The sequence below is a fragment of the Benincasa hispida genome, chromosome 1 (assembly GCF_027475165.1).
Source record: "Benincasa hispida cultivar pf3 chromosome 1, pf3_genome.v1.1, whole genome shotgun sequence".
Lineage (NCBI taxonomy): Eukaryota > Viridiplantae > Streptophyta > Magnoliopsida > Cucurbitales > Cucurbitaceae > Benincasa > Benincasa hispida.
Genome location: NC_143478.1, coordinates 13,844,148 through 13,864,762, shown reverse-complemented (window position 1 = coordinate 13,864,762; position 20,615 = coordinate 13,844,148). Strand labels below are relative to the sequence as shown.

Genomic DNA, 20,615 nt, shown 5'->3' with positions numbered 1-20,615 from the left:
TATTTGAACTCAATATTCAAAACTTTTATTTGGGTGTGAATTTGAAAATGCGAGAAAATATTAATTAGTGATTGATAAAATCGATTATTCTAGATTAATTAAGAATAATAATTTAATTATTTTGTTATTTTAATGAATCATTACTGTTACTAAAAAAAGAAATAGTGGATAGAGATTACACAATAGACAAAAGTTTTTTATCTTACAAATTTGTAGGATTAATGTTGATGAAATGTTGCACCATGTATGTTGACAAGATAACATAAATGAAATAAATGGCATAAGAAAAATAATGATGTAAAAGTATATTAATTGCATTGATTACTTAATTTTAATCTTTCATAGTCATTATCAAATTAAGCTTAACTAATGGTAATTGACCTTAAATGTGAGATTTCATTCTTATTCTCATCCTGATTTAAAAAATCATTTTAAGATTTTTTTTTATAAGAAATTTTTATAAATAAATTTTTTTAAAAATATTTATATTTTATAGTAAAAAGTTTCAAAAGTGTGTTATACTTCTAAACTTTTTGTTATAAAATGTAAATGTTTTTAAATATTTTTTTATATTTAAAAAGATCTCTTTTTTTATTCACGGCATAAAACTTTCTTTAGCTAGAGAATAAATTTGAGACTGTTTTTATCCCAACAACAATATAATGTTAAAAGGGCAAAAAGAATAACACTTGTTTTAAAAATGTCCAATACGTCTTCCATATATTTGACATCTTTAAATATTAAATTGATTTATAGGATATAAATTTAAAAATCAAGACTCGGTTTAATAACCATTTCGTTTTTTGTTTTTTGGTTTTTGAAAATTAAATTTATTTTTTCTCCATTTCTTACCATGTTTTTCATATTTATTAAACATAATGGTTGAATTTTTAAGCCAAATTCCAAAAACAAAAACAAGTTTTCTAATTTTTTTTTAAAAAAAAATTCAAATTTTGGCTTGATTTTTTAAACCATTGATACAAAGTAGGAGATGGAACTAGTATACATATACTTAATTTTCAAAAACTAAAACTAAAAAATCAAAGTGTTACTAAAAGGGACCAAAATAATTTATCGAACACAAAATTGAAAGTTTAAAGACCTATTAAATGACACTTTCTAAAGTATACATAAATTTATTAAACACGAGATTAAAAGTTTGAAGATTCATTAGATATTTTTTTATAATTCATAAACTAAATAAATACAAATTTAAAAATGTAGGCCCCATTTGGTAACAATTTTATTTTTTGTTTTTTTATTTTTAAAATTAAGCTTATAACATCCACATTTTTTACTATGATTTGCATCAATGATTGAATTATAAATTTCAAAAACAAAAATAACTTTTTGAAACTGCTTTTTTTAGTTTTCAAAATTTGGCTTGATTTTTTAAATCATTGATGAAAAGTCGATAACAAATAAAAGAATTTAAAGATAAAAATAATGTCCATAAATTTAATTTTTTTAAAAAAAATAAGATGATTATCCAACGAAGAAAATTTATAATTAAATAACAACAAACAAACCTTTTGAAGTTTGTCATTATATTTATATGCAATAGTTATTTCCTTTCTATTAATTGACTTTTATTAGTTTAGGTAAAAAAGAATAGCCTCCATTTGTTGAATAAAATTTCCAATATTAAAAACACGTGTCCCATTAACTTTTCACCATCTCAAATGGCAAAACAATATTAAATAACAACCAAAATCAAAGATGATTTTGCAGCTTAAAAAACACACCAAAGTTCCAAACAAATAGGGAAAAGAAGTGTATCATTTGTGGGAAAACTCCTCATGAAGATCAAAACCAATTGAACCCCACCAATAAAGAAAGAAAAAACAAAATCAAACTTCACCCAAACGCAGAAATAGAAAAAAGTAATGGAGAAGATGAAAATGAAATGGCATCATTGAAAATTCCATTTTGATATTCACTAAACTTCTCTATTGATTTGTGAACTCAACAGCATCAAAAGCTCATGGTTAATGGGGTCCGCCACTGCGAAGCTTTCAGGCAAATGCGCCCTATGGCTTTCGTTGACCCAACCATCACTTACACGGCCGATTTGAATCGTCATTCCTTTTTTTGAGAACTCCAAAAGCCATTTCTCTTATAACTTGCCTCACTACTCATTCTTTTCTCTCTTTGAAGATACGCTTTCGACACTTGATTTCTGGGTTTCTTCTTCTACTGATTCCTTTTGATGGTTCGAAACTCAACACCCATATGCCGCATCTCTGTTTCGTCGACGGTTGAAGCTGTTCCTGAGAAGATGAAGGATCAAACCGCAAGTGGGGTTTTGATCTAATTCTGGGTTTGTTTTTTTTTATTTTTTTTTATTGTGTTATTGATTTTGTATTGATTTTTTTGTTTTGGTTCTTCTGTTTTTGTTGGACTTCAAGACTATCCGAGGGTGAAAGTAAGGGAGGAGAAATACTTGGATGATCATCCTGCTGTATATGAGCAGAAGAGAAGTTATTTGTTGTCTCTGAAAGATTTGGAATCACTGTTACTTCAAGACTCCTCCAATTCTCCAGGTACTCGCTAGTTTCTGGAAATTGTTATGAATTTATGGGTCTGTTTTGCTTGTGGTTTCTGCCAGTTGAAAAGTGGTAGCTGATCAACCAAACATGTTTCTAGTTTTTGAGTGATTTGGAGGTTGAGAATGAATAATCAGAAGCTGACACTTTGTTTAGAGAAGCCATAAATTTGAACTTTCAATGTTAATCCAAGCCTTTGTCTTGGGTGTTCAGGACTCAGTAGAAGAATGTTTGAGGTCTTTCCATAATTAGGAAAAGAAGACGGATCATCTGGAACAATTCCTAGACAAGTTTTGCCAAAGAAAGAATGAAGATAGGAATGAAAAAACATTTCTTCATTGTTGACCACCCTTGGCGAAAATTGTATGCTAAGCTTGTGGTGCACATGCCATCCCTTTGCGTGGAAGAAAAAAGCCATTATTGATGGCCTCCTTTGGTTCTCGATTCGGTGCCTTAATTTCAGGCATGGAGAAGAGTATTGTTTATGCTATGGGGATGAGAAACATCTAGACAGTTGAAAGGGATAAACTATAAAAAGAAGAAGATTCAATTTCAGAGTTAATTAGAGGCCATGAAGAAAGGGAGAATGGTTACCAAACGCTTTAGACCTAGAACTTCAAAGAAAAGCAATAAAAACACTAGCATCCTAAATCACCCAAAGATCTTTGCAGAACATACCTGAAAGAACCTCCAACTCCCACCTAATCAAATATTTCAAAAGGGAATTTCCAAAAATAGGAAAATATGGAAAACTATTTACACAAAATAATAAAATTTTAATCTTCTTTGATAGAAGTTGATAGAGAATGATAGAAGTTTATCAGTGTCTATCAATAAGCCTATGACTGATAGACGTCTACCATAGGATTGGAAATCCCCTAAAAGCATTTAACCAGAGCGTAAAGCTTTCTTTTGTAGAACCCAAAAGACGGATTAGAAGGGCATCTTGCACTCATCTAGGGAAAGCAAACTGCAGATTTGAAGTGTGGAGTAAATTTTCCACCAAAACTTGGTTTGATTTTGTTGGATTGGATACATCCTTTTTAGTTAATTTTGAGCTCTGTCTCACTTTCCTTCTTGTGGACTATTCTTCTGTCTGCCCATGTTTTTCTTACATCTTTTTCAATGAAGGCTTGGCTTCTTACCAAAAAAGTAAATTAATAAATCAAAACTTCCAACAAATTTGATAAAAAAACGAAGGCTCAGGGAACCGATAATTGGTGGGAGGGTAGTAAAAAATTGCCAGACACTCGAGATATCTGTAACTCTTCCAAAGATGAGATAAAATCCCCCTAACTTCACCAATACCTTTCTCACCCCGCTTTGAGAAGTCTACTATCCTCCTAACTCCTAAAGTTCTATAACATGCTCACTCCCTTTTCCCATCTCCATGAACTTGTATTGCCATGCACTGTCTTCTTCCTTCTACCGGACGTGCAGGCAACCTCGAGTTTCTTTTGAACTATCCTTGAACTTATTTTTTTGTAATTACGGTCCTTAGATTAAAGTCGATTGGGGTTATGGGGTTATTCTTCGGTTTTCTCAGGTCCATTCCAATTGACACTCTCTCTGGATTTTGACCTGATGCCGTTATTGCTAAAATTTGGTATTCACAGGAAAGGAACATCATGTTTCTCCATCACCCTCTGCTAAAATTCCAAAAGCTTACATTCCTAATGAAATCAAGCCATCCACTTCTGAATCTCAAGGTATGATACTACCACTAAATTTTCGTCATTCTGCCATCATGACATCTTATCCTACTCGTTGGTGCCTGAGATACCTTTACAGCTAACTCAAATGCTTTTTTCCATTTGCAAAAGCAGAAAGGAGGTGCCAAATGGTTGATGAGGACAACAAAGCAAATATTAGAGCTAGTTCAATCCCAATGCCTCGTGCCATCATATCCAGCCCTGGTATTTCCTACGTTCTATGAACAAATATTTGTGAATTTTAGTTCTATTAACCTTCTTGAAGTTTTTCATGAATATGTTTTGGATACAGATTGTCATCTTGACATGTAATGTACCATATTGGAACTATTTTTACTACATTGCTAAAGTGTTTAAATTAAACTCCATTGGTTGAAGCCTTTTGCATTTTGCCTTTTTCTTTTTTTTTCTTTTTCCTTTTAATTTTATCCGGTTGTCAGTTTTCTATCCAAAAGAGAAAGTAGAAATCCATGTTATTTTTGGAAACATGAAAGACATTTGAATTAATTAGATAGTGTAGTACAATATCCTTGCTATTCTGTAAACATGGAAAGAAATTTGAATTAGTAATAAATAATAATTATCCAAGTCCAAAAGTTCACTTTCATAAGCACTATGAGTTCACATATATGTTTGAGTATCATGTGCAATCTTAAGCATCTTTAATTTAATATATATCATTTTATTAACGGAAGCTTTCAATATTCTATTTCAGAAAATGATCTAATGATTGGGAAGAAAAACAGAAAAACAACTGAAAAACCGTCAGTTTTGAAGAATCACAATTCAGTCCAGTCCAGACACTCACAATGTAAGATCATCGCTAGCCACAGTGCCAATGAGAATCCCATTTCCTCGAGGAGATCCAAGGAGACTGCTGATAGTAAATGTCGAAGCATTGGAAAGAATGGTACGGCCTACAGAGGCAGCAGCTTCATGTCAAAGACAACTCACTAGAAACAAGAGACCAGTACTTGGGCTGATGATTTCGGGCGTGTTACCTTTCAATAGGCCAAATATATAACACTTGAGTCCAGTCTTTTAGTATCATTGTGGTGCTCTGTCTAATTGTTCAGCAACCGATTCCTCGTTCATATCAAAGCTTGGAATCAGCTTCCGCACTAACATAAAGTACTTTTTATCCATGTAGCCTGAGATGTTTTGAACTTGAAAACTTTAGACGAATGAAGTTCTATTAGCAACCAACAAAACTCTCCACTTACATTGCTACAAAACCGATCTTGATATGCATTTTTCATCGCTATGTTTGCAACTCAGCTTCTGTCATTTTAGAATTCCATTTATCTCCAGATTTAACAACTTTACAACATAACAGATTCTATCAAAATGAGGATTTGAACGATCTCCAGAAAGAAAGACGTACCCACTATTGTTTACTTCAATCCAACTACACCCTGGTTGTTTCTTAACTCCATTATTCTTCATTCTTGCCAAAATCCTTTCGGCATTTTCTCTTTTCCCACTTCTCAAATACATTTCTGCTAAAATCAAATACACTCCAGAGTTATGAGGCTCTTTTTCCAGGACCTTTTCACCTGCAATCATCCCTGCATCATAATTATTATGGATTCTGCAAGCTCCAAGCAAAGCCCCCCAGACACTCGGAGGAACTTCAATTTCCTCTTCTTTCATTTCGACTAGAAAACATAATGCCTCATCAATAAGCCCAAATCTCCCAAACAAGTCAACTAAGCATGTATAATGCTCAATCAATGGCTGAAGAGAACATTCATTTTTCATAAAATCGAAATAATATCTACCCTGGTCCACCAGACCTTTATGGCTACAGGCAGATAGAACACCAATAAAGGTTATATGATTGGCTTCTATGTTAGCTAATCTCATTTTTTCAAACATTTTCAGAGCTTCTTCGCCATTTCCATGGTGAGCAAAACCACAAATGATAGAATTCCAGGAAATTACATCCCTGTTCGACATGGAAGAGAACTCCACCAAGGCACAATCCATATTTCCACATCTTGCATACATATTAACCATAGCATTTGAGACCGCAACATAGCCATTGAATCCTTCTTTTATAATAAGTGCATGTGTTTGTCTACCAAGCTGCAAAGTTTCCAGGTCAGAACAAATTGTTAAAACACTCGTAAATGTAGCTTTATCAAGATGTGGACCTAACCTTATCATTCTAGTAAAGAGCTTCAAACCTTCCTCACCTTCATCGTTTTCTCCCAATCCAAATATTGTAGCATTCCACACAGTTGCATCTTTGTACTGCATCGATTCAAAAATCCCCACTGCCATTCTAACTTCACCAATCCCAAAATATCCCACAATCAAATTAGTCCACGAAGCTATATTACCATATGGTATTTTTTCAAGAAGTGCATGAGTTTGTAAAACCAGCCCATTTCTTATGTATGCCAGCACAATACTGTTCCATGTTTTCTGGCATTTCTCTGGCATTTCCATAAAAAGCTTCCTAGCATCATCAACCCTTTGGCTTCCAACCAACCCGTTAACTAAATCGTTCCAACAATCAAAGTTTCGTTCAGGCATTATCCCAAACAACTCCTCTGCCATTTCAATCCGCCCATTCTCTATATATCCGGCCATCATCGCATTCCATACTCGAGTATCTTTCATGGGCATGTTATCGAAAAGCTCCCTCGCTTCATCAAGCCGTCCAGCACGGGAAAGCCCCGATATCATGATGGTCCATGACACAAGATCCCTCCTGCTCATTTTGCAAAAGTACTCTTCAGCCGAATCAAGTTTGCCGCAATTTACAAGCCCACCAATTATCAAGTTCCAAGAAATTACATCTTTCACAGGCATGTAATCAAACAGCTCAATCGCTTCCTCTAGTAACCCATTCCGAATACATCCCGCAATCATTGAATTCCAACTCACAACATCTCTAGACGGCATTACATAAAAAATATCCTTAGCACCATCAACATCCCCACATTGCATCAACCCACCAATCACCGTATTATAAGAGAAAACATCACGCTCGGGCATTCGACGAAACAAGCTAATCCCATCACCACACCGCCCATTCAAGAAGTACCCACGAATCATGGCGTTCCAAGTCACAACATTTCGTCGAGGCATTTCGTCGAACAGTTTCTGGGCTTCTTCCACTAGCCCATTTCTCATATAGTTTGAGATCTTGGAATTGAGGGGCTTTAAATTTTGAAACGTTGGTGGAGCATGACGGGCTTGCAAGCGATAGGTCGAAGTAGCAAGAGAGCATGATTTCCTGAGATATAGAGAGAAGATCCATATGGGTCGAAGAGCAAATGAGGGCCGAGCTAAAAAGAACATTCTCCATTAGTTTAGAAACAACAAGAGTGGAAGAGAGGTGAACCGAGTGGGTAATATATATAGTTTTCGCCTGAGGTTTCGCCAATTCCAAGCGTGTCAAGCTATGAACAAACAATTGCCGTGGCCTTCCCGCGGAAGCCTTCAGACAGAGTCTGAAACATACATATATCGACAGAAACGTGTTACCGATATTGTGGAAATTAATAAAATTCATAACAAATAATTTTTTTTTTAAAATAATCCTTTTAAATGAAAATTTTGTTGTAAATATACTAATACAATTTTTTTTTTTTAAACAAGTTAACTCATTTTTTATATTTGAAAATAGTTTTTTTTTTATGTGGGAGAAAGCATCACTTGAAAAATTTATAGTATTATTAGAGTACTATTACTTTTACTCATAATTTCACATGTCATTAAATAATATACTACAACTAGTTTGGATTAAATAAAGAAAAATGTGCTTTTTTATATAAAAAATTGTGTTTTTCTAAAAAAACCTCAATTTTTTTAAACTTGTTTGATAAAAAATGACTTAAAATAAACTTGAAAGTGTCTTAAAAACTTTTGAACAGGTATCAATCACCTCAATTTTTTCCAAACGATTTAAAGTTAAACCAAACACATCATTAGTGTCTTATTGATTTATTTTGCAGACCTCGTTGTTATTCTTAAATGGTGTTATCATGACAAACGATGAAGGGGGATGGTATGGACAATTCTCCATACTACTGCAGTACTAGAATTTTTCCCATATAACTTAATTGTATGTTAGTAATCAAGAGGTTTGTGATTTGAATTTATCTACTCCCGTGGTACTAAAAAAGATTTATTATTATTGTTATTGTATTTTTATTTAGTTTTAATAGAGGATGTTTGCTTATATTTGATATGGAAGGCTATTTTTAATTCCTGAGTTTCAAGGGGGGAAAAAGAGCATTTTCGAATATGACTATTTTCAAATATAGAAAAATGAATCAAAATATTTACAAATAATAGTAAAATATCACAATCTATTTATGATAAGTCGCTATAAACAAAAGTGGCAACAAAAGTGGACATACTAATCCAAATGAGGATTTAACATTATCTCTCTCCATTGGCCACCAAGCGGCCACGTCTGCATGAACTACTAACTTGAGGCTGTGAAAAAGGCACCATTACTTTTCAACTCTCCATCGCAGCTACCCATCTCCTCCCTATCAGATTCCACCACCATGGCCGCCGCCACCGGAGCCTCCTTCTTCGCCACTCCCTTAAGGGGTTCACGGTCCAAGCACTGGCTCTCTGATTCTCTTCTCGCAACCCCATCCACCCAAGTTTTGCCCATATTGTCCCGCTCTCAAGCCATTGAATCGGCTCCGCTAAGAGCTTTCTCGGAGAGGGGGCGGCCGGTTTTGATCATCTCGGCCGCCGTTGTGCAAGGAGAGACGGCTGTGACGGCGGGGGTTGAAGAGGGTGTGGAGGAGGATACGGCGGAGAAGGGAGGAGGGGAGGCGGTGGATGGTGGTTCTCCAGTGGAGTCTGGGAGTACTAAGCTGTATTTTGGGAACCTGCCTTATAGTGTTGACAGTTCCCAGCTCGCCGCTATCGTTCAGGATTATGGAGTCGCCGAGCTTATTGAGGTACATTGCCTGCAAATGTCGCTGTTTAGTTTCCTGCAAATGTCATTGATTGGTTTCTTCATTGACTTCTAGTACATGATTTCACCTCTAAGCAACGACATTATATGAAAACTTTGCTTTGGAATCAAGCTCGCATGAGATATCTGGCAAATCACTATGAAGGGTGGGGGTATGAGAGCAACAGTTCCAATTCCTTTTGTACATTTGGTGCTTGATTCCCATATTAGACAAGCTCGCTATGGGCAACTAAGAGACCAACTATATGACTATAGATCTAGATGTTTTTTAAGTAATGACCTCAAATCTTAGTGTCACCTATCCATGATTCTGAGTTTTTGAGACGTTGTTGGTTTAGGAGATCGTGAAGTTGTATGGAATTGAGATGCATATTATTAGCTCAAACATCCACAGAAAACCCACATGCATGTTTAGGGGCATATAGGTTTGGTAGTTGGTGGCAACTGCATGTTGATCCAATGAGCTATTAATTTTTCTACCAAATTGCTGCAACACCATGAGACATTCAACTAGTGGGTTTCATGGAATGAAACCATTATAGAAGAGTATGATTATATTACTAGGGTGCTACAGTGGCAAGGCGGCATCCAATATATTATCCATTTGAGGAATGTGCCCTCTGTTTGTGCAACTTTGAGGGGTTGTTTGCATAAATAGCTGCTAACCTTGCTTTACCTTCATTACCACTATAATACAAGCTCAAAGCATTAACCTTGATTAGTTGTTCGGAATTCGAACCATGGTGATCATCCAACTTAGATTTATTATTCTACGAGTTTTTTAAGCAACTGAATATAGTAAAACAAGGTAGATGCTCTATGAGATTAGTTGTGGTGTGTGTAAATTGGATCTGCTGGATTAGACACTCATAGAAACTCCAGGTGCTTTATGAAAAGATCCAATGTAGCAATTTCATTTGTCAAATCCCGAAAACAGACTTCTTTACTAGCTGCATTCAATCTTTACTTTGAACTATTTCGCCAAGAGCATATTTTCACATCAAATCTCATATTTCTTAAAAGTCTCTAATCAATTCGAGTGGTATAAGGTTCTGTATGACAGGAATACTGGAAAAAGTAGAGGATTTGCATTTGTAACCATGAGCAGTATTAAAGATTGCAATAAAGTCATTGAAAATCTGGATGGAACTGTGAGAATCTCTCTCTTTCACACTTCATTCTCTCCTTTATGTTGATCTATACTTAGATTGCTTTAAGTTCAGAAATAATTGGAACTATTGGACTCTGATGCTAAATATGAGTATCACTTGCATAACCAGGCTTATATGGGCAGAATTTTGAGGGTTAATTTCTCAGACAAACCTAAGCCCAAGGAACCTTTATATCCAGAAACTGAGTATAAACTTTTTGTCGGAAACTTATCCTGGTCAGTAACATCTGAAACTTTGACACAAGCATTTCAAGGATATGGAAATGTGGTAGGAGCAAGGGTTATTTACAATGGGGAGACTGGAAAGTCACGTGGTTATGGCTTTGTTTCTTATTCAACAAAATCAGAGATGGAAACAGCTCTTGAAGCTCTTAATGAAGTGGTAAGAGTCTGTCTTGGTTCTCCTGTATCTTTTTGTCCACGTTGTAATTATATCATATAATATCAGGTAGTTCAATTATCTGGTTTTTTGAACTTCATAGGAACTTGAAGGCAGGGTAATACGTGTAAGCTTGGCTGAAGGAAAACAGGCACAGGGGTAAATGTAGAAATAATTTGCTTGTATGTCAAGCATACAATGACTGAACAAGAAACGGGAAAGAATTTCTACCTAGCTGTTACTGAAGAAACCATGAGTGACTGAATCTTCTCTCTTCTTTCTTGTTGTATATACCCCATTTCCCACTTTTGTACCTTACAAGCTAAATTCAGGGGAAATAACTTTTTGGTCTCTGGCAATTGTGGTAGAGATATCATATCGATCCTGAGATGATCACAACGCTGAAAATGGTTGCATCATGATTGAAAATGTAATAGGAATGAATTCCTACCTTGCTGTTGCTGCTCACACGCTACAAGTGACTGAAATTTCTCTCTCATTTTTTTTTTTCATTTAGTCATATCTCTGGCATCTGTGGTAGAGATTGTTGTATTAATCTTGATTCAGGTTGACGATTATACACTGAATCTTTCAACCAGCTATAGCAGGGACCAAGGAGTGATGTCTGAACCAGATGAACTCCACACTACTTAAAGAGAATGGAAGTCTGTCACCACTAGCTCTTTGAAGATTTCTCCTCAAAAACACTATTCACACAAGGCTCTGCACTATTTGCTCAGGTATGAACGGGATCGCTCTAGTGTTTCTACAACTAACAATCTGATTGAACAACAAGAAGTCAAGAACTACTACCCTATATTTGAAACTGATCACAAAGAACCCACATGTCAAGAAGAAAAACCAGCCCACATACTCAAAATTCAAAAACTATCTTTTGGGACTTTCAGCAAACACTTGGTGTGCACCCCACCAAACAAACCTAATCTTCAAGGGATTTCTCAGCTCATAGTGGATACAAGAAAAAGTTTGGCTGCAGGGCACTATTGGGCAACTGATGAGCTTAAGAAATACCAACATAGGCACTGGATTGTGCTGCTGCATGTCTCCCAAAACTCAAAAGGCGCCGTATAGGCATAAAAGCGCAGTGCCATATTGTCAGTAGACAAGGAGAGCAATATGCCCTTCTCTTTGTGGGCGAAATTATTGTGCATTTATGTGCTTTGAGGTTTAGGGTCGCCGCCTAAAACGAGTGAAACGGCGGTTGCTACAATTAAAGTTTTCTTTCTTTAAACAATTATTTTACGTGAAATTTTCACCCATGAAAAAAAAATTGTCAAATTGTTTACGAAATGGTAAAAAATACATTGATAGATATTATAGACTTCAATTAGTATTTATTAGTGATAGATTTCTATTAACGTCTATTACTGGTAAACTTCTATTTGTTTTTATTACAGATGGATATTGATAAATTTTTATCAACATCTATCAAAGAAGATTAAAAGTAAATAAGTTTTCTAATTTTTTTTATTTTTGAAAATCTCTCTTATTTTAACTAGTAAAAAATCCAACCTTCAATTATCAACTAAGTTCACTCTGCGATTTGAGTAACTATTAAAAATGTATAATAAGAAATATTACACTTTAAATTATGATTGAAAATAAATCAAGATATTATTCTCTTCAACTAAGGTTTGTTTTACATCTAACTATAATTAATACATTATTTTATTTTAAATTACAAATTAAAAAATGTAAATTGATGAAAAAAATATATAAAACGTGTGCAAAGGGCAAAAATGTCATTTAAAAATGTTCCGACATCTTAAAATTCGTGCTGCAACAGGACTTCCAAAATTAAATAAACACTTCCAATATAAACATTTTAAGATGCCTACATATCTGAATATATATTGCATGAAAATTTTGGATTCTTACCCAACAAACAACCTTTTTTGGTGTTAGACCTTGTATAAAATGACGCCATATGTTGACTTTGGAAAGAGAAAGAAAAGAACAAAGAAATAGACATTCTGGGGCAATAAATACTAATAAATAAAAAAGCAGTTTGTTTTTCGCTTTTAATTTTCCGCCATTTCCTTTTCCATTTGATTTCTCTCTCTCTCTCTCTCTTTTGAAGTCTGATTTAATTGGGTTTACTGGTTGATTTCCTAAATTTTGGAAGGAAAAAAAAAAAGATTCGACCCATTTTATGAAAAGGAGTTTTTTTATTTGTCAAATTCAAACCAAATTATCAAAAAGAAATTTTGTGCACGTAGAATGGACTTTCTCGCTTTCTTATTTTCACTTTTGTACTTTCGTTCTCTTATTCCCTTTTTGCTCACTATCTCAATTTTTTACTTTCATTTTGCAACACAAACAGAAATAAAGGGAGAAAAAACGAAGAAGATGGTTAGGGATAAATTGTAGATTCACTGAAGTTGATGCATGGTCTTATTGAAATTGGCCACGTCAAAAGAAGAAGAATAAAATGAAGAAGAAATAAATATAGTTTTGTAAAATTATTTAATGATGATGTAAGTAAAAGGTTAAAAATTTTCATTTTTAAATTCTAAAAATGTGAGCAAAAATCATTTTGGGGCGTTTTTAATCCATTTTCCCGATTTAATTACCTAATTGATTGTAAAATAAATGCACGGAGAATGGAGAGAAAATATTATTAACCCAAATTTGTGATGATGCAATTTCATACGACGGCTGGCACAGAAAAGCAAATAGCTTGAAACCAAAATCCCTAAAATTAAAATTAAAAAAGAAAAAAAAAATCAGTGGCGGAGAAGAAGACTAAGCATGTAAATTTATCCCTAGCTCTCTCTCCCGTTTTCTCTCTTAAACCCTTTTGCTCTTTCTCTCTCTACATCCTCCCTTCACTATCTTACGCCTCTCCCTTTCTCTCTCTAAATCTTGGTATATGCTACTACTTCACATGTTTTTGAATTTATCTCTTTGTTGGGTTCATAGATGAGAATGAATCTGAAATGGGTTTTGTTTTTCTTTTTCGGTGGACCATTGTAGATCTAAGATTTTGATTCTGGGACTTGTTCTTCTTCCTTATCGATCTTTAGGGTTTAAGGGTTTCCGATAATGGGCACGCCCTTTCACATTCCGGTCACTGCTGCTCAGGTTTCCTTTATTTTCTTCTTGTTTGGCCATTTGGGTTTTGTTTCCTTGCAGAAGTTTGATGTGGGATTTTGTTGGTTTAGGTGGGAACATACTTCGTTGGGCAGTACTATCAGGTTCTTCAGCAGCAACCTGACTATGTTTATCAGTTCTATTCTGATGCCAGTACTATGATTCGTATTGATGGCAATTTCAGAGAGACCGCCACTGCAATGCTGGTATTTTTCTTTTTATTGTTCTCCTTTTTCCTTTTTGGGTACTTTTTGGTGTGGGCTGTACGTGAGTGCACAATGTGAGGGTTATTTTTTTGTGGGTGCATCATGTGTTTCTGTATGCTTGTTTTGATTTTCCATTTTGATGTTTTTTTTACCTCAATAAAGGATGTAAGTGTTTTATATACCTAAGTTAGAACGATTGAATATGTCCTTCTGCACCAGTTTATATTGTTTGCGTGACTGTTAGTTTTTCATTGATATTTTGTTGAATTGTGTTTGGCAATGCTTTATTTGGTAGATTTCATGGCACTTTTATTCTTGTTCTGCTATCTTTCTATGATTAATATGGTTTATCTTTGCCGTTTGATCTGCAGCAAATTCATGCACTTGTTATGTCACTTAGTTATACCGGGATTGAGATCAAGACTGCACATTCACTAGAATCGTGGAATGGTGGTGTTCTTGTGATGGTTTCTGGCTCTGTTCAAATGAAGAATCTCAATCGAATGAGAAAATTTGTGCAAACTTTTTTTCTTGCACCCCAAGAGAAAGGCTATTTTGTTCTGAATGATATCTTTCACTTTGTTGATGAGGAGCCAGTGCACCATTATCCAGCGGTCTTATTAAGTCAGAGCAATTTGGATTCCACCTTAAATGCTCCTACCACGGTTCCAGAGACAGGTTTGATTTATTAACCACGTGGGGAACGTAGTTATTTGCTTTTCTGGATGTGTTGGATTGAAACTATACTGTTGTTTATATCGTCAAGGTGTCCTATTAAATTTTCTTTGATAAAGTTTGGTCTTTTGGATTTTTTTTTGATATTTTGTTCTGGCTTGGTGTCACCCATGGAGTTGATTTGATCGTGATTTTCATTTGTAAATCTAATGTTTTATGTGTTTCTTATTTTGGAAGTTTCATGTTGATCACTCTTCCCTGCAATACTTTGCTGAATGAAGTTATAACTCTTGTAGTGCCCAATTACTCACTCAATGGAGCAGTCCAGGCGCGAGAGTTTGCAGCCCCTGTTGTCAAAGAAAATGGTCACATCGATAACCACAAGTTTGTAGAGCAGCAAGTGCAGCAAGTTCCAGAGCCTAAGAGCATTATTGAGGAAAATACAGCAGAACCAATTTCTATGCATCAGAATGCATCAACTGTTTCACAAGATCATTTTCCTGTTTCTGTTGAAGAACAGTCTGAGGAGCCCCAAAAGCATACATATGCTTCAATTGTATGATTTGACATTAATAATCAATTCACCATAGATTTATAACAGTGTTTACAGCTGAAATTATTTTAAATAACAAAATTGTTGAAAATATTTACAAATAATAGTAAAATATCACAGTCTATCTGCGATAGACTACAATAGACTACTATTTGTGTCTATCAAGAGATAGGTAGACATAGATACTAGTCTACCGTGGTCTATCGCAGATAAACAGTAAAATTTTACTATATTTGTAAATATTTTGGTTCATTTTCCTATATTTAAAAACAACAATTTACAATATGCATAGAATGGAAGTGACTTCATTTGTTTTAATTTCTCTAGCTAAGAGTTGCTAAAGGACAAGATGTTCCTGCTCCTGTTGCTGCTCCTCAATATCCTGTTAGTAAGGGCACACCACCTGCTTCCGAGCAAAACTACACTCCACCTCCCACCAGTCAGCAAGCAACTTCAGCTCCCCAAAATAACTCTGAAAGGGAACAGACGGGAGGGGAGTCCCCATCTATGGATGATGAAGGTTAGTCATGTCGTATTGATCATTATTCATCTGTTTAGCTATTTATATGCGAAGCATAACCTTTTTCAATGTTTGATATATGAAGGTGAAATAAAGTCTGTTTATGTAAGAAACTTGCCATCCACCGTGTCTGCTTCAGAGGTTGAGGAGGAATTCAAGCATTTTGGCAAACTTAGTTCTGACGGGGTGGTTATTAGGAGTCGCAAGGTCTGCAGTCTTTTTTTTTTTTTTTAATCTTTCCAACATATTTCTTGATGCCCGGCTTAAATTATTTGATTGCTTAACTATCTCATGACTTCCAGGATGTTGGTTTTTGCTATGCGTTTGTCGAATTCGAAGACATCACTGGTGTCCAAAATGCAGTCAAGGTTTTGCTTCACCTGAAATCCTAACTCAGTGTTCTCTTGGCAGATCACGCCTTCACTTTATAGAGATTCTGATTAATAGTTCATTTTTCCCTTTCCAGGCGGGTACTGCCCAGGTTGCTGGTCGTCAAGTATACATCGAGGAGCGGAGAGCAAATAGCAACATCCCACACCGGGGGGGAAGTAAGCATTCTTTCTCATTGTGCTTCTTCAGAATTTTGAATATCTTCTAAGTCAAAGTACATGCACCCACTCTGCTACTATGATATGATAAACCATGTGAACGGCTTTGCTGATGCGTTGCTGTAAAATTGCAATGCATGAAATCTACCAAAACTAATTTGATTAGTTAAAAGCTGGCCTTTTGTCTGTCTGCTTACGGACAAATTTTTCTGTATACACGGTGGTAGCACAGATTCTTGATTTAAAGTGAAACAACAAGATGTTTTGAATATCTTATTGTGTTTTGCAACTGGTTCCCCAAATATTGAATTGTGATCAGGAAGGGGTAGAGGAAGAGGGAGCTATCACACCGAGTCTTCGAAGGGGCATTATGGTTCTCGCAGTTACAGTTACAATATGGGAGTTCGAGATGGAAGTGACCGTGAGTACATCAGACCGAGGGGGAATGGCTTCTATCGACCTACTACTCGACAGGAGAAAGGGAACATAAGCCACCAAGTAACAGGAAATGGAGAAACTCCATCAGAGTCATCATAGCTCGTTTAGCAAAGCAAAAGTTTTGGTTCTAGCATTTATCAGCTCAGCAGAGGCACACTCACCTTACTTTGAAGAATAATTTGAGTCAGTTTAAAGCTGTTTGTCTATGGGAATATGAATTGCATTATTTATTCCATTGAGTTTCTTGATTCAAGAACATTTCATGAAACTCTTTGTTTTTGCCTGTGGTACGCTTAATTATAATATTCATTATTTTAGATATAATCCAATTTTGTCTCACTCACCAACAAAGCCTGTTGCAGATTTTCTGGTATTCATTCATCAATTACTCTTATGCAATGCAAAATTAATTTCATCATGTTTCTATAAATATATGTACATAGTGGGTTTCTGCAGTTCTTTTAGATTGTCATGGTATTGAGATTAAGATGCACTAGCTTCTTATTGTTTAAAGCAACAATTTTGAACCAATTTCTGATTCAATGAAAACCAACTTTCTGTAGACTGTTATCATTCGGAGTTGATGACATTTCATTTCGTATGTTAAAACTAGAATATTATTTGCTTCAAGTGCATCACTTTAATACATTATAATATCATTGACTATGCTATGTTTATCAAAATTCAAGCATTTCCTACAGAAACTGCCACTGTGTTTGAAGGCCATTGAGAGTCATTTTTGCTCGCCCCATCTTCCTCCTCGAGTTCATCCGTCTCCCAAAGGAAACTTGCATATGCTCCAAGAACATAACTGAAAATGAAAGAAATAAAAAGAAAAAGAAGGCAATGAAATATTAATTACCAGCAAAAGACACCCAAAGCTAACGATGGTCTGCAGTAAAAGAAGGCAGTTTGATGTACCTGTTTGTAGGAGAGGCTTCAACTGCTCTCTCGAAGTAATTTAATGCTTTATCATAGTCATGATGAAGCTCCCACACCAATTTTGCATATTCTGATAGCAATTCCCCATCGCTTGGGTCTGCTTGGATGCCACGGTAGTAGTATTTCTCTGCTCCTTGGAGGTCTACTTTGGACTGTCGGCGTCAACAAACATGAATATCAACATCTCAAAACAATGCTAGTTGCTAAACAAATGGTTTCTAAGATAAAGGAGCATTTTTCAAACAATCTCAGCACAGTGCAACCTAGTGATCAAAATTTCAAATAGTGAGCTGAATGCTCGCCCAGAAAGAGTTGGAAACTTCTTCTATCTCTTAATTATCGGTGACCAGTGCTGAAACTTCAATCAAAGTCTTTTGGTGGCAGGTATTAGTCATGTAAAATGATCTCATTGTGATTAAATACCAAAAAATAGTCTCACCTGTTGCAAGAAACGAGCGTAGTTTTTCAGAAGCAATGGATCGACAGGATTCTCCTTGAGCATCTTCTCATAATCCTCCTGCATATCACTCTCACTAGTGTCAGCTACCGGTTCAATTCTTTCTTTGGGGGATGAACTATCAACCATGTTGCTGCCTTCTTCCCCTGATATCTGCAGATAAACAGGACATCAGACCCTATACATATTAGCTCTGAAAATACAAAAAGACTATGCAGGGAAGAGTAACAGCACCATAGTTTGATCCTCATCATTCAGTTCCCACAGGAACTTAGCTCGTGCTGCAAGAATATCGCTGCCGATTAAGAAAAAGAAACATTCAGTTCATCTGATAGTAACACTAAAGTTGTCACTCTTGAATTCAGGTCAATATCCATATTGAAGAAGAACATCTGCAATAATTTGGTTGTTGAGGTAACTATTTCATTACTCTATTGTCAAATGAATTCAACCTGTTATTTGGAGCAACAAGAGCTGCACGTTCAAAGTAATTTGAGGCTTTAGCTTGATCGTGATGGACTTCCCAAACCAACTGAGCATACAGCATCAAAGTTTCACCATCTTCAGGATATGTTAATGTAGCTTGATAGCACTGTTCCTCAGCTTCATCGAGTTTTCCCTCAGACTGTCATCACAATATCAAAAACACATGGTATTGACTACAATTTTTAAGATTGCTCTCAGAAGATTCTTCGCAGGTATACACAAATTGATAGAACAACTTCTAAAACAAAACCAAAAGAATTTGTCTCTCTGCCCACAGACAGAACAGATCCAGCCCTCACTGTCTCACTTCATAACTTAAGAATTCGAAAATCAACTCGAGAGAGATTCTGAAAGAACAAGGAGTTCAAAACAAACCCAGGAACATAATTTTTGCAGAACGGCCAGAAATTCAATGCATCAACCAAAAATTGATGGTTAACATTTATCCAATTCATGAAGATTGAGCAGTACATCACAATGAAATACAGATGAAATTAAAACCTCTGAGAGGAGTAGGAGAAGTTACCCATAAAGACTGCACATAGTTCCTCAGAAGCAACGAATGATCGACTGAGTGCGGCTCGTCCACCATCTTCTCGTCAAAGAAATCAACAGAATCATACCCACCACCAAGACCAGAGGCATCCATTCCAAGCCCCGCCGCTAGATAGAGCGGAGGACTGGCGGGTCTCAGGTTAACCTCGCCGTCGTCAAAACCTCGATTCGTAATCGAGTTGAGACCATCCTCATCTTCCATTTCTTCCTCTTGAATCAACCCCATAGTCTCTTTAGAAAAACTGAAATCATTACTAATACTACCCAGAGCTTCTTTGTTCACTTCAATCATGATACCCTTTTCAAATGCTTCTAACCCAATTACTTGTTCTTGATTTTCATCATCAGTGTATATGGAAAACGAGGCCGTGGAGTGCAACATTGAAGCGATTGATCTTTCTTTCTGCTGCCGAATCACACTCAAATCAAATCCCGAGGAGCTTTGAAGAAAAAGAAAACTTCTATTTAAAAATCATTAAACGGGATGGTGGATTTCAGTGGAAAGTGAAATTTAACAAATTTCTCTTTTGGGGTAATGGAAACAAGTTTTTGTTTTGTTTAAAGAGGACAATCCCACTTTTGAAAGAAGGGTGGTTTTTATTTAAAATTGAGACCGATAAATATAGAGACCCATATAAGTTTATTGGAATCGATGAAATTGGTACTATGTGATAAATATGGATAGAAATTTGTCAATATTTACAGTATTTTTTCTTTATTATTTCTATAAATAATTGAGCGATATTTTAACGTATTTTTTCTGGTTGTAACATGTTGGCTAGTTAGATTTTTATATTGACAAGGAAATTGGGTGAGAAAGAGCAAGATGCATGTGACTGGATATTTCAAACACTTTAATAGTCACATGAAAATAATATATTATTAGATGAAAAGGGAAAATCTAAATATATTACAGATTTTTATGTTTATATATTTATAATTAACTTTTTCCCCTTTTGAATAGAGTATCAGAGGGAAGAGGGATATATATTTATAATTAACCAACTTGGTATAGCTAGTATGTATAAAAAAATGGCAAAACATCAACATAATTCAACAACAGTTAACACATATTAGAGACTCTTTTGGATTGACTAAGAAAAAAAAAAATATTTTTAAAAAAATCATTTCATTTAAACACTTATTAAATACGTTTAAACTAAAAACACTAATGTGTTTTGTTACATTTTCTCAGGAGTATTTTATATAAACGTTTGTTTGGTTTGCTATTGATAGCTTGTAGAAATACAAGTTATTGCAGCCTTTTACTTAGAATTATGAGGGTTGATGAACAGAACATGCGTTGATATTGCTAAGAATTCAGGTGGAATAATGAATTTGTGTTGAACAGTACTAAAA

At 35.2% G+C, this 20,615-nt stretch overlaps 5 protein-coding genes across 10 annotated transcripts; 3 read left to right on the top strand and 2 right to left on the bottom strand.

The window, feature by feature from the left end:
* Positions 1–1,732: 1,732 nt before the first annotated feature.
* On the top strand, positions 1,733–5,469 carry LOC120083415 (uncharacterized). Of its 2 annotated transcripts, none has more exons than XM_039039182.2 (5): positions 1,733–2,297; positions 2,409–2,543; positions 4,163–4,255; positions 4,373–4,462; positions 4,974–5,469. In XM_039039182.2, exons 1-5 carry the CDS (start codon positions 2,210–2,212, stop codon positions 5,213–5,215), a joined length of 648 nt encoding a protein of 215 aa, XP_038895110.1. In that variant the 5' UTR covers positions 1,733–2,209; the 3' UTR covers positions 5,216–5,469. The 2 variants fall into 2 exon arrangements, with proteins under 2 accessions (XP_038895110.1, XP_038895103.1); XM_039039175.2 differs by having other exon boundaries at positions 1,787–2,297; positions 4,370–4,462.
* Positions 4,920–7,781, bottom strand: LOC120083407 (uncharacterized). 2 transcript variants are annotated; one of them, XM_090311466.1, is made up of 2 exons: positions 6,457–7,775; positions 4,920–6,346 (listed from the first exon to the last, which is right to left on the bottom strand). In XM_090311466.1, exons 1-2 carry the CDS (start codon positions 7,568–7,570, stop codon positions 6,339–6,341), a joined length of 1,122 nt encoding a protein of 373 aa, XP_090167592.1. In that variant the 5' UTR covers positions 7,571–7,775; the 3' UTR covers positions 4,920–6,338. The 2 variants fall into 2 exon arrangements, with proteins under 2 accessions (XP_090167592.1, XP_038895091.2); XM_039039163.2 differs by having other exon boundaries at positions 4,920–7,781.
* Positions 7,782–8,722: 941 nt separating this feature from the next.
* On the top strand, positions 8,723–11,230 carry LOC150038254 (RNA-binding (RRM/RBD/RNP motifs) family protein). Its single transcript, XM_090310989.1, has 4 exons — positions 8,723–9,195; positions 10,262–10,363; positions 10,493–10,765; positions 10,866–11,230. The coding sequence occupies exons 1-4, from the start codon at positions 8,788–8,790 to the stop codon at positions 10,923–10,925; spliced, it is 843 nt and encodes a 280-aa protein (XP_090167115.1). The 5' UTR covers positions 8,723–8,787; the 3' UTR covers positions 10,926–11,230.
* A 2,235-nt stretch (positions 11,231–13,465) lies between these two features.
* LOC120092942 (nuclear transport factor 2-like) lies at positions 13,466–17,140 on the top strand. 4 transcript variants are annotated; one of them, XM_039051218.2, is made up of 10 exons: positions 13,466–13,651; positions 13,760–13,867; positions 13,948–14,082; positions 14,454–14,760; positions 15,054–15,313; positions 15,638–15,830; positions 15,916–16,037; positions 16,133–16,198; positions 16,297–16,378; positions 16,698–17,140. In XM_039051218.2, the coding sequence occupies exons 2-10, from the start codon at positions 13,829–13,831 to the stop codon at positions 16,913–16,915; spliced, it is 1,422 nt and encodes a 473-aa protein (XP_038907146.1). In that variant the 5' UTR covers positions 13,466–13,651; positions 13,760–13,828; the 3' UTR covers positions 16,916–17,140. The 4 variants fall into 4 exon arrangements, with proteins under 4 accessions (XP_038907146.1, XP_090164535.1, XP_038907140.1 ...); XM_090308409.1 differs by having other exon boundaries at positions 13,516–13,536; XM_039051226.2 differs by having other exon boundaries at positions 13,580–13,651; positions 13,810–13,867.
* A 183-nt stretch (positions 17,141–17,323) lies between these two features.
* Positions 17,324–20,018, bottom strand: TPR4 (Tetratricopeptide repeat (TPR)-like superfamily protein). Its single transcript, XM_039051238.2, has 6 exons — positions 19,228–20,018; positions 18,668–18,840; positions 18,450–18,510; positions 18,198–18,368; positions 17,738–17,910; positions 17,324–17,627 (listed from the first exon to the last, which is right to left on the bottom strand). Exons 1-6 carry the CDS (start codon positions 19,636–19,638, stop codon positions 17,501–17,503), a joined length of 1,116 nt encoding a protein of 371 aa, XP_038907166.1. The 5' UTR covers positions 19,639–20,018; the 3' UTR covers positions 17,324–17,500.
* Between the last annotated feature and the right edge of the window lie 597 nt (positions 20,019–20,615).